Raw genomic sequence first — 13,967 nt, forward strand, 5'->3', positions numbered from 1 at the left:
GAATTTGTATGAGTGGAGCTTTTTTCTGGTCAATTATATTCCTGCTCATCTCTAAGTTTTTCTATTTTATTATTATTATGAGAGGAATCACTCTTCAGTTCACTCTTCCATAGGTTTCTTCCATTTTTTCCCCATTACGCCTCGTTTCCACAGAGTTTTGTTTTGTGTATGTAAATCATTAGAGTACACGGATTACGCCCCCTACTGTTCAACGCAAGGAAATGCATCTCTTTACGGTTGAAGACAAACGCCACAGCAGATAAGGGAGAGAAGTTCATTTTGTCGGTTTTTCGCTGTCCAGTCTAGACAAGTCACATTTATATTAGGGCTGTCAAAGTTAATGTGATAATAACACGTTAACGCAAATTCATTTTAACGCCACTAATTTCTTTAACGAAATAACGCAACAAGCAATTTTTAAGTGGTAGTGGGCTCAGTTTTAAAGCTAAAGTGAAGTATCATATGAAACTAAGAAAATTATTATTATTATTATTGATATTTACAGAATTTATGAAAAACAAAAATGTGGATTATGTTGTCATGTTTTGTTATGTTGAGTTATTTCACAGCAGACATTTATTCATGTCATAGTAAAAAAGGCTAATAACTAATAACACGAAGGATGGCTCTGTTCTTTTCAAGTGTCACAGTCAGCCATGACAGTGAGCTAGCATGCAAAACACCATGACCCTGACACTGAAGCAGCTAAATGGATTTAAGGCATCATTATTTTAATATTTAGGGTACACCTGTTTTTCCTACTGTGACACTTCAAAATGTCTTCTGTGAAAAAGACTTTTATGATTCCTTAAATGTTCTTTTAGTCACTTAAAAAAAAAAAAAGCTAACCAACAACTGATTAAACAGAAAACCGTCCAATGCAGTGTTACATGTTCATTTGTCAAAAAGTTCCCTGAGACACATCATGAATATTTTAAAACCTTCTTTAGATAAAAAAAATCTCTTCTCACTAATTAAGAGGTGCTGGCATGTTTCTCACCGCTGTTTCTCTCATATAATAAAAATAACTACACAAGAGGTGGATTATGAATTCCTTTCCTCATTGGAGGGCTTGTCTTTTAGTCAGCAGCAGATTAACAATACAGTCAGGAGTTGTAGCGTGAGTGAACCGACTGCTGGGAGCTGTACCTGGAACAATGAAACAGCCTTCTCGCCAGCTTTTACATCCATCTGCTGTCTCTTTATTTATGAGGCCAGGTCCATTGTTACCTAATGTTTTCCCTGTATTTTGTACGTGTGTGTGAATACACCGGTACATGGTGTATGACGTTAATCGCAAACTAGTGCGCTCTTGATGAGAAACGCTGCTTCGGCAGAAGTTTTGCGGTCACAGATTTCCCTGGAGAGGCTGATGCAGGTCGCTGAGGCTATGAAGACTAATTAGAGTAGAGGAGGAAGGTTTAAATTAAGCATCTCAGTGGCACAGATACCGTTAAACACGCAGCAGACGCACAAGACTGTATAATAACTTGAACCAGACAGCTGAAAAATACACACACTATTGCAGGATTCACACAGTTTTCTGTCTATATTTCCCCCTTTTTTTCCACAAAGAAAAACAAACATCAGAAGCTGTTACAAAGGGATTTTTGGGAGAGATGTCGTATCGTGTATATCTATTAATTATTGTTAATTTCCTTCTAAAATGTCCAGTTGATTTCTTTCAGAACAGATGACTTAACATTTAAAAATTATAATACCATGCACTCAGCTCTATTCTAAACACACACAAAGCATTTATTTATGGCACACACCAGTGATCGATACGATACAATATGATGCGATGCAATGCAATACGATACAATATGATACGATACATTACGGTACGATAAGATAATATACGATACGATACGATAATATACGACACGATACGATAAGATGCTGCACTACAGCATGTTTAAAAGCAGTTGGAACACACCCTGATAACAGGGAGATGTCCATCACTTTAAGAATACATGACCCAACAGTGTTAAAAACGTCTTTTGCAGTCGAGAAGGGATGCTGTCTAAGGGGCAGTTTGTGCCGCAGATGATGCACTACCTCTGCTAATGAGGAAAATGATGCAGGCTCAAACCGATCAAAGACCACCAGGCACAGAGGAGAAACAGAAGGGTCTGTGGCCTCAGGAGGACCTCAGAGCAGTGATCTTCTCAATACAAAAAGTTAGGAAGTCTTGGAAGTGTGTAGGCGTTGCTACATTATGGTCTGTGGTATCTTGATAAGATACGATACGATTCAATACGATAAGATACGATAAGATATGATACAATACGATTTGATTGGATACTATAACATATGATATGATACGACACGACACGACACGACATGACACGACACGATTTGATTCGATAACATACGATATGATACGATACGATACGATACAGTACGATACTAGCAGTTGCAGTACAATGTAGAAAAGGGTGCAAACATAGAGTGCGACTATAAAATTTCAATAAAAGTGCATGTATAAAAATCAATCAATCAATAAACTGGGTCCCTACCTTCGGGACAGTAGCACCTGGGTCCGGCCAGGCTGCTGAAGCAAGTGGCTCCATTCTTGCAGGGCTGAGCGAGGCAGTGGTCAACCAGCAACTGGCAGCGCTCCCCTTCATAACCTGACAAACACACAGTTTATAATCAGACTACTTGATTTATTTCATTATATTTGGTCAAATGCAGCTAAAAGTGATCTGTTTAACCCTCATCCTACAAGCCTATTTAACATATAAGGACTACCGACTGGGGACCAAAGAATAAACTAATGTTAGAAGTAAACAGTTTTGGTTTTTGTTATTTTTCACTTGCATGTAAATGTTTGTCTGTTGTCTAAAATGCTGTCCATTTTTGTGTGAACCCCAGGAAGAGTAGCAGTTAATGGGGATCCTAATATAGAAATACAAAATTATGTAAATAAGTCATTAATGTCCACAGAATTTGAGCCACCTTCTAAATTGACTGATTATTTTTCTGTTTGCATCGTTTTTTCTATTCAGTTTTCTCATGAGCTGCTCACACAGGGCTTGTTAGCACAGTCCCCTAAAGGGGAGTGACAGGCAATCAGTGGTCACCTCCGACATTTACCTTCCTACCAGAGGCCTAAAATAAATCTGACACGGTCAAAGGTTCAATACGATCTCATCTCTGTTCCTGAGCTCTTATTTAGAGATTTTCTAAAACAAACAGAGAGGCTTTCAGTTTTTACATCTGCGCAGCTCTAATCAAACCAACGAAGACCTCACAGTCAGGCTGAGACCCTTCACGAAGCGTTATATACACACGTGTATAAAGCTGTGTCACCAGCATAAAGTACACACACACACACACCTGGTGGGCAGGTGCATGTGAAGTTGCGTCCTTCACCTCCCTGTCTAACGTCGGTGCAGGTGCCATTGCTGCGACAAGGTCGGCGGTGGCAGGCGTCGAATTCCTCACAGAAGATTCCAGTGTAGCCGTCCTCACACTCGCAGAAGAAAGTGCTCTGCAAAACACACACACACACACACACACACACACACACACACACACACACTTCACGTGTCAAATCAATGAGCCTTGAAGAGGAAACGACGGGAGGATAGCGATGAAAGGAAGAAAGACTTGTGAAACAGAAATAATGAGATTGCAGATTGTAAAATAATTCAGTAACATAACAATGCAATAACAAGCTGCAGTGACACAGTTTGATTGTCTCAAACAGCGTAGCAAGAGATAATGAGAAACTGAGTTTAAAGAGGGAAACCATGAAATGCTCTCTGCAACAACACCCTTTTTTTCAACACAATTTTTTAGTATGTCCAGTGAGAGTCACTACCACTAAATCTGTTTTTCTCTGTCTTCAAGGGTGCTGCTATACCAGACCGTATACAGTATACCCGCATGCATTTCTGATCATATAATGAAAGAAACTGTAAATCCCCACTATTAAAAGTTGATAAAGTTGCACTGCTGTAATTTGTAGCATTGCTTTGTGTTCTTTAGTTTTCTGTTGTGCTCTGCATTGTTCTCTGCTAAGTCAAACCCAGGGAGAAGTATTTTTTCTGCTATACTTTTGTGAATAATGATCAAAAGGCGCTTGCATCACTAGACACAATGCTGCAGCTGCAGCGATAATGTCGGGTTATAATAATATGCAAACTGTGCTTTTGCTTATTTTGCAGTTGCACAATTATTGTGTTACTAAAGCCTCGTTTCCACCGCAGAAATGTTTCCCCGGAACTAGGAACCTTTTGAGGAACTCATTTGAGGACCAGGGTCTAAATTAAGTTCCATTTTGGGAGGTAAAAAGGCCCTGGTCGGGGGGGTAGTACTTTCTGAAAATACGGGAACTTTCTGGGAGGAGTTTGCGAGATGACCGTTGCTGATTGGTCAAACACACACACAGCACCGCTGCTTCAACTGTACCGCTTCATTCATAAAACAAGGAAGTACTCTAGTATCGATTTAGGATCATTTTAGGACAAGGGGAGAACATTTTTCCTTGTTTTATAGGCTTCCCGCCTCATTTTAAAAAGACGGAGTGAAAAAGAGAGATCGCAAGGGTGAGCGGTAACGTTAGAAGAGGGAGACAGCGCGGCGATGCTGTGAATCAGAGAAAGAAGTTATTTTCTGATTGTTTCACAGCGGTTAGTTTCTAAAACACAAATGCATAACTCAACAGATGATTTACTGTGGAGACAAATGTTCTTAGTTTCTCTTTTCTGAATTTCATTCATTACATCCAATGTGCATCAGTAAATACTATATATATATATATATATATATATATATATTGTTGCAGTGAGACAAAACCGTTTATTTTTCCAATGTGTTTTTTAGATGAAACAATTTTTCTCCAGCTTCATTCACACTAAAGCTCAAATGGTGTCTCGATAAGAAGAAAGATTATATCTCACCTCAGAGGGCTGAGTGATACATTTGCCTTTCCCGGAGCACTGTGGGTCACTGAAGCTGCTGCCGGGCTCCACGCAGCTGCTGGCTTTCACCGTCAGGTTGAGACGCAGGGTGACCTCCGGGGCTGTGGGGGCGCCCACACGCAACACACCTATCACAGAAGAGTTGAAGGCCTTTAAACTACAGTATCCACGTAGTGTTTTTATTCATTCAGTCATTACATTTCAAAAATATGTACCGCATTGGCAGATGTAATTAAATAAATAATCCTCATGTCTTTGTAGAGAAAATGTGACTTAATGCTCGAGAGGTTTAGAATAATTTGCAATCAGACAGCATTTTGAAATTTGTTTTTAGCTAGCGGTGTGGCTCTAGGGATGTCGGTCTGCTGGTTGGTCCACCACTTTCTCAACAACTATTGGATGGATTGCCGTGAAATTTTGTACAAACATTCGTGGTTCTCAGAGGATGGATTCTATTGACTCTGATAATCCCCTGAATTTTCCTCTAGCGACACCATGAGGCTGACATTTGTGGTTTTGAGTGAAAGACTTTGCAACTATTGAAAGAAATTCATGTCACTCTCACGATGAATTGTCATAACTTTGGTGATCCCCAGACTTTTCATGTATCATCAGGTTTCAATTTGTCCATTACTTTGGTTTATGACTAAATACCTGCTTAACTAATGACATTCCTATCAGCCTCAGTTGGACGTTGTGTTTAGTGCTAATTAGCAAATGTTAGCATGCTAAACTAAGATGGTGAACACGATAAAACATTATGGTTGCGTCTGAAATTCCATACTAAACTTGCTACTTAGTACGCCAAAAGAGTATGTGAGATGTTTTAGTATGTCCGAAACCTTAGTATGAAACCAATAGTACGCGTATTGCATAGTACTTCCGGTGAAATATTATAGTATGCAAACACTGGACATTACACCGGCATAAATATCCCACAATGCAATGCAGTAGTACCAACTATGTTCATTGTCATTGTGACAGCTCGGTAACGTCAATAATGCTTGAATTTAAATGTATAGTATAGATACCACTTTGCTATAGGCGTCATATATTTTTTAAATTAGTTCAGACTATTTCTTCTCACAAATCATCATTTGCTCACATGAGGTTGGTATGGGTTACCATGGTTACGTGTCTCCAACCGGCAAGGAGGCTCTCGGGAAGTGACGTGGTAATTACAGTTCAGTGTGTCCGAAAAGATACATAGGCCTACTACTGTTTATTCACGCAAAAGTATGTTGAACGATATACGGAGTATGTGGTGCATAGCATGCAATTTCGGACGCAGCATGTAGCTCCTAAATATCAGTAAGTTAGTATTATCATTGTGAGCATTTTGGCATTTAGCTAACGTCAGCCTCATGGAGCAGCTAGCATGACTCTTAGTCTTGTTAACAGATGTTTTATGACATATTTTGCCAGTAAAGTACACCTCGCTGCCAAAACAATAATGTGGCTATAAGTGCTAAGACTGACTGATGCAGGCAGCTCTTCATCGTGACTAAAATAGAGCGCATGCCTCTCCGTCTTGTCTCTGGGTCTAGAAGTTCAGAGCATCTCTTATTATATCTTCAATCAAAGCTGACAGCGTCATGGCCACTTGGATAAAAATAGCCTCATAGCGAATATTAACTGCCATTTGTTAGAGTCTGATCTGAGCCAATGAGCTGCGAGTCCGTGCATGACAAGACTTTGACGATGTAATCTCCTCGGCCAATGAGAGGGTCGACAGAACGACTCGTGCTTATCTGTCACCCCTGACCAAATGGTCGTCAGCCCAATGACATCGAACGTTGGACCTGCAGAGTCACCGCTCCATCACATTCAGACACAGTGACGTGTGAGGAGGGAAATGCAATGTCACCGCTCCTCCCTCCTTACTGATGCTTTGCATGCATCTTCCTCTTGCAGTTTGACCTTCATTCTTCCCTCCTTCTGCATCCTCTGTCCTCTCTAATCCCTTTCTGTCTTGCCATCTCTTCTTCCTCCCTCCTTATCTGACTCTCCCACCCTCCATTATCCTTCCACCCCTCTGATTTAACTCCCCAACGTCATCTCCCCCTCTCTGTCTCTCTCTCTCTCTCTCTCTCTCTCTCTGGCGTTGCAGATGCTGTGCTGCCAGAGTTATAAGACATGTCAAGGTCAGAAGACAGTGAAACAGCATCAGGTATGTTGAGCACACACAGAGGTCAACCAGCCTTTCAGTCAAAGAGTGAGACTCTAATTACCCGCTGCAGCTCACACCACATTTTGGCACAATCGTGTGACTATTCTTTAACAAAATCTGTGTGTGTGTGAAGCTCAGTATTTAAATACAGATGGGATATCAGCATAAATATCTGTTGTTGTTTTTTTCAATATGCAAATATATTATTCTGACTCGTATATGCAAATATTATGCGATTCTCCCCAATGTCATGTCAGGAATAAACGCTGTAAATACAATCCATTTAAATTCATTAATCCTCAAATGTTTTGGCTCAGTTGTAAATGAGCTATTTGGAGGTATTTCAAAAAAAAAATTCCTGTTTAGCTTCTCTGTGGTTGTTGGATGAACGATCATACTAATTAAATGATAAAAACAGAGATAATTAAAGAATAATTATGATTCATTGTGGGTACGATTCAGGATTTCACTTTAGCTAATGAACTTTAGTGAACAGCCTCTCGCCCATTTGTTTACAATACGATAAAGTAGAATTGATATCAGTGTCTGAAATGGGCCGGTACTCACCAGTACTGAGTACAAAAACACAAAAAACACCACACTTTCACCCAAGAGACCTATAAATCCCGATTAACTATGGACAATCATGCGATTAATCGCGATTAAATATTTGAATCAATTGACAGCACTAATGGGAACGTCATTTTGTAGGAAATTAACTACATTAAAACACAAAAACACATTTGAATTGGGATATATTACCAAGATATGCGCACAAATATAAATATTGATTGTGATGATCATGTCATGCAACTGCTGAATTAGGGTACTGGCACCTTTTTCATTCCAATTCAAGCACTGACTGCTATGAATACAAGCTGTTGAAAACTGGTTCACGTGTTTGTATGCATGAGATCTTACTGAGGAAGTAGTTCTGTCCCAGGGGCAGCGAGTGGTCTGGCACCACCAGACCATCAGGGGCCTGCAGGAACCACATCGTGGTGCCGTTCAAAATGGAAGAACGGAGGAAACCCTCGTCACTCACACGCCACAGCACCGGAGCTCCACTGGCATTGACCACCACCCTAGATGGAGAGACAAAGCAGGGGAGGGAAGGATGGAGGGTGAGGACATAGAGGCAAGAGAAGAGAAGAGAAGAGAAGAGAAGAGAAGAGAAGAGAAGAGAAGAGAAGAGAAGAGAAGAGAAGAGAAGAGAAGAGAAGAGAAGAGAAGAGAATATGGTTATTGTGTTGTCTCAAAATATTGGCAAAAAATGACAAATTTATAGCGGTTGTCACGATGATCCCTTTTTAATTGGTGACAGTTCAATCCACAAACTGCATCACTATTATTTTGTGCATCCGGTAAACATTGATCCGGTAAACTTGATTCATCTTGCCCGGCATCTCAAACAGCATTAAAATGTCAACAAAATCAGCATGAAAGATAAATGAACTAATCCTCTTTGTGAACTTCTCTACTTCTTCTAATCCTTATTGCAGTCAAAATAAGAAGTTTTGTCCCGTGTTTGAACCCAGGACTGATGATTAAGGGACGATCCTCCTGTTTGTTAGTCCAGACTGGCATCGTGGTCAGGTCTGGTGAGTAATGGCTGTTAGTGGTTTGACTCAGCGGGGGTGATGTTGCTTCTTGTGACCCTCATCAACACAAGTTGTGAAGTACAGCAAGTGTGGTCGGAGGCCATCATTCATCAGGACCTCAGACAATTTGTACAAAATAGTGAAAACCCAGGCAGACCAACTGAGAGACAATATGGAGAGAGATGAATGGAGAATGCAAACAAAGTGTGGATGGGCACTTTCATACTCAAACGTGGCTCATTTTGTATTGATACTATATTAGAATATACTGATTACAAAATTGCTCTCCGCTTTTAATGCTGCTGCAAGGCAGGGTTATTATAGGAAACTAAAACTAAAATAAGCTGGGAAAAATATTGTTAGTAAACTGAAAATAAATATATCCTTTTCGAAAAACTAAACTGAAATTATATTGCCTGGTTAAAAAAACTAATAAAAACTAATGAATAAAAATTAATGTAAATTCATTTCAGTTCACCGAAAAAAGGAGGCATGAAATGAAACAAAAATAAGACTAAAAACTAACCGAAAAATCCAAACCATTATAACCTTGCTGCGAGGTAATAAATACGCTGCCATGAAGAAGCGATCAGACTTATCAAAATGAAATGGGCAGGTAGCCATGAAATGTAATGACCACATTCATGCTCCCCATGAGATGAACCCTTTCCGTTCTGGGAACTACATAAGCTTTCTTCTAGCGCAGACACCCGGGTTGTCAAAGGGATGATTAAGGGTATTTACTTACCTCTAAAACCTCTAATGCAGCTAATACTGGATACATCTCAAATGGTAAGTGGACTTGCATTTATATAGCGCTTTTCTAGTCTTCCGAACACTCAAAGTGTTTTACACTACATGACAACATTCACCCATTCACACACACGTTCATACACTGATATCAGAGGCTGCCTGCAAAGTGCCCATCAGGATCTAATCTAAATACTCATTCACACACCGATGGCACAGCCTTCGCCAGCAATTTGGGGTTCAATATCTTGCCCTTGATCGAACCGCCAACCTTCAAATTGGTGGACGACCCGCTCTACCTCCTGAGCCACAAGTGAACAAACAATCCTTATTACAAATAATTCATCCACACCAGCCCAAATGGTATTGTTTCCCTCTATCCGGATGCCTTATGTGGCTGAGGATCATGGAGCCAAAAGGATGATCATGACTGTATCTGTAAACATGAGAACAGAGCAGCCAGGCTCCTGCTGGGCAGAGAGAGAAGAACAATGCAGGCCATGTTTCCTGCCAGAGACACTGAGCTCCAACAGCTGCCAGCCGGCTGAGGAGACGCGAAACACCAGAGCCGAGCTGAGTTACCACACCAGCTCATGAAGGAGAGTCAACCGGGGCTGTAAGAGAGACGCTCAGCAGTTTCAATGAGGCTCTAACCTCACTCCCACATCTGAAATAATCATTCTCATATTAACAAAAAATCGGTGATTGTCCACTCAGCCTCTGTGCATCTGTTTTAATGACTGCTTGCATAGCTAAAAAACAATCCTTCCTGGATTACTCGACACGCTCTGAAGCCTCAGCACAGCACGTAACATCACTACATAAAAGAGAAAACTTGACATTGCTCCTTACATGAGCCAACTTCCGATCTTCAGAAAAGTCAGCTCAGGATATAAAAGGACATGTTTTAGGTCGTGTTCATGAGTTGAGGGCACGTCGGAGCGTCACAGGTGGATCGGCCGTCTCAAAATGTTGAGGTGAAGAGGGAGCGGAGCCTGAAGGTGAAGCTATGAGCAGTGACCGACATAATAAGATGGTGGACAGACTACTAGCAGCTGAAATGAGTTTTCCTTTGCAGGGTGTCTGGGCTCAGCCCGAGGGACGACACGGGCTGCTCAGATATCTGGGGAACTACTGCTGCTACTTCAAGCTGAAATGAGCCATTTTGGTATTTAAGATAGTTATTTGTGTGTTAGGAAAGTGGAAGGCTTCGTTTAATCCTACTTTGTTGGTATTTTCATCTCATTTCTTTTACTTATTAAAGTTGATTTTTGTCAGTTATTATGAACTTAATGAGATTAATTAAACTACTATTTGAAACCATTAATATTCTCATGAGTGACACTCATCATCAGTGTTGATATATTGTTAGATTAAACGCTTGTATGTACAAGATACAAGAGCTTTATTACATTATTATCAGCCTCGAAATCGATGTCACTTTTGGATCCCTGCTTCATTTCCAAGTGGTGCATGTGTGTTTGTACATAAGTGTCCTTCACTGCCTGCGCTCAGGTGTTGTGTGTAATTATGAGCTACAGTATGAAAACAAAGCAGCAGCAGTTGATTAACTCGCGGCTCCCAGTCTGCGATGCTGATCAGGGCCCGGAGTCGTGCCTACAATGTATAATGAGGGGCAACATCAAGGACATCCAACATTCACCTTGACCGTTGCCTCCGCATTATTCACTGACCCGTATTTACCGAGCCATTGTAATTCTGGAGTGGTGTAATACAGGTAACACAGCGTCTCAGGTCCCAGGTGGGTCATGAAGACATTCAAATGGAAGGTTATTAGTTACAAAAGCTAGAAGCTACTGTATGTTATGTTGCCAACAAAAGTTGCTGCATGGAAGATATGCAGATAAAATGCTGTGCAAAGTAAGTTCTATTGTATTTTTGTCATTATAGTGATTACGCAGACAGTATACTGTACAGCATGCTTTGTTGTTATTCTGGTTGATTAGGAGCCAAAAAGCAGAGTTAATAATTAAGGCAGTTTGTAGGTTAGATTCTGTTCGTTTGTGTCCTTAATTAACTCCAAGCTGAAAACCACCATATCGCTGACCTATTCTCGTTGAAAGATTCACGTCTGTTGTCACCTGTGACCACATCCTGTGTACACTTTTAATCACTAAGGTAACGCTGCATTCTGTAATTACGAGCAGCGCAGACGGAAAAACTGTTCACATCAGCAAACCTTGTACCTAATTTTATTTCAAATAAATGTAATTTCTGCTCTCCCACTTGGTGAAAAAACTACATTAGTATCAACATACAACATAAGGTAAGAACTTAATCAACTGGAGGTCAACAAAACAAGATTTTCATTTGGTGTTAACACTACTTTTTGTATTAGACTATTCTTTTTAAGGCCCTGCACACCAACACAGGTGTTTCAACACTTTTTGGGGTTGTTGTTTTTTGGTATGACTCTGCGGTTGTCATTGGAAACTTCTATAAATACTGTTTATCCAGAGGAGTAAGCTACAGACTTCGAGCTCACAGGAAGTGAGTATTTGATGCACATTGTAGAAGTTTGCCTTCAGGCCAGAAAGGGTTTATTATAACCCAAACCATGATCTTTTCCTAAACCTAACCAAGTAGGTTTGTTGCCTAAACCTAAAGGAGATTTCTGGCAGAAAGCCCTGAAGGCAAAATATTCCCATGTGCGTATTTAATGCACAAAATATCGATTTTTGTTGGACTATTCCTTTAAGGCAAGGCTGGATTACCAACTGGGCAAACTGCCCTCTGGGCCTTCATGTTCACTGTGTGGCAACGAGGGATGCACTGATCAGATACCGATATCGGTGACAATGGGGCTGATCTATTCAATTAAATTCTATGTTTACATCTGATTACATGTGTGCGTACTGCGTCATGTGTCAACAGCATGCCGGTAGACTGCATAGCCGTGGGAGCTAACAACTAACATGTCAGCTGTTTGGAGGTATTTCATGCCAACAAGTTCTATGATTACTTGCAATATCTGCAGAGCCAATGTTTCGACTTCATCAAGCACCTTGAGAAGCATCATGACGAAGAATTCAACGAATTTTGAAGTTGCTGCTGAAAATTTATTATTTTAATAAAAAATAACAATTCAGCAAATTTATATCCGTATTTATTTGTTACACTTTGTTTTACGAAGTAAGGAAAGCAATATTTAAGTCAAGCCTGATCCACTCACTTCCACACAGTGAAGCATACAGCTTATCAATAAAACACTGGTAGCGGATCGGTACTCGGTATCTGCCGATACCCAAAGCCCAGGTATCGCTATCGGTTATCGGGACTGAAAAAGTCGGATCAGTGCATCCCTAGGGCAATTATAATTTGATTAATTGCACCATTTGCCAGGGATCAAGTACCACTAAAACACAAATAAATGATAAAAAACAGGCCCTGTGTCCAATTCTAATATTAATACCTATATTATTTCAGTTGATAATATGCTTATATGGTGTGTTTTCCTCTGTGAATTTAATCAAATTACTATTGAAATGTAGCAGCATAGTGTTCAACAAAAGTAGTATTGGTTAGTTTCTGGGCTAAATATGATGAAGCTGCCACCTGTAGTCTGTAAATAAGGGCCCACAGTTACATTTTGACCCCGGGGCCCCTCTAGCCGTGTTTTAAGGGGTATAGCAGTCAGTCATAAAAGTTGCTCTTACTTTACAGCCGTCTCTTCAGGCACTTCCAAAGACAGAGTCAGAGTTCCTGACGTCAGCTCACACAGCTCAGGACTCACACAGTGCAGACCCTCCGTCACCTGCAGCACACACACATAACATATGTTACACATTTTAAAGATAAACCCACCAGGAGCTTAAGTTTTAGAGTGGAAGTTATCTCACCCTGTCTGCCTCCCACGTCACCACCAACAGCCTCTGGCCGGGTTTGGGTTGCCATGGCTGCAGGGTGGGAGGTGGTGGCGGCGTGGTGGTGGAGGAGGAGACGGTGGTTGGCTGTTGCGGCTGAGTGGCGGCTGCGGTGGTGGAGGCGACGGGGGTGGCCAGTTCAGGAGCGGAGGGGGTGGCTGGGTCCCAGTCGGCGGCCGGCAGGTCCAATAGGATCTGATCACACCTCTCCCCCTCGTAACCTTCGGTGCACTCGCAGGTGTAGGCCGGCTCCCCCTCCTCCCCGCCGTCGCTCCGGCTGCAGTTTCCATGGAGACAGGGGCTGCTGGCACACGGGTCTTTGAAAAACTGAAAGAATAAAGGAAATAAATATAAACAGGAACAAAAAACATCTGTGTTTTCACCTCTATCATCCTGTCTGCACTGCTGGGCTTGAGTCACTTCTTGTGACACAAAGAAAACCCCAAAATGTTAATTTTAAAAAGGGTCAAGGAGACCTTTAAACACCGTGGACATCAAGACAGTGTCGTCCACTCTCAGTGATGATTTCCCTCTCTCTTTCTACTCAGCTACTTTTTTTTATTGCTCTCTGACTCAGCTTCCTTTTTTTTTACACCCTCCTCTCATTTATTTTATTACATTTTGTCTC

General features: G+C 41.0%; 1 protein-coding gene across 1 annotated transcript in view; it reads right to left on the reverse strand.

The window, feature by feature from the left end:
* dner (delta/notch-like EGF repeat containing) overlaps positions 1 to 13,967 on the reverse strand; it is a 62,420-nt gene that overhangs the window by 15,163 nt on the left and 33,290 nt on the right. The window contains exons 2-7 of the mRNA XM_074641750.1: positions 13,316 to 13,666; positions 13,133 to 13,230; positions 8,026 to 8,189; positions 4,914 to 5,062; positions 3,346 to 3,499; positions 2,523 to 2,636 (exon numbers count right to left, since the gene is read on the reverse strand). Of these exons, the coding sequence (XP_074497851.1) occupies positions 2,523 to 2,636; positions 3,346 to 3,499; positions 4,914 to 5,062; positions 8,026 to 8,189; positions 13,133 to 13,230; positions 13,316 to 13,666 (1,030 nt within the window). The remainder of the gene's footprint in view (positions 1 to 2,522; positions 2,637 to 3,345; positions 3,500 to 4,913; positions 5,063 to 8,025; positions 8,190 to 13,132; positions 13,231 to 13,315; positions 13,667 to 13,967) is intronic.

This window comes from Sebastes fasciatus, chromosome 7, assembly GCF_043250625.1.
Source record: "Sebastes fasciatus isolate fSebFas1 chromosome 7, fSebFas1.pri, whole genome shotgun sequence".
Taxonomy (NCBI): Eukaryota; Metazoa; Chordata; class Actinopteri; order Perciformes; family Sebastidae; genus Sebastes; species Sebastes fasciatus.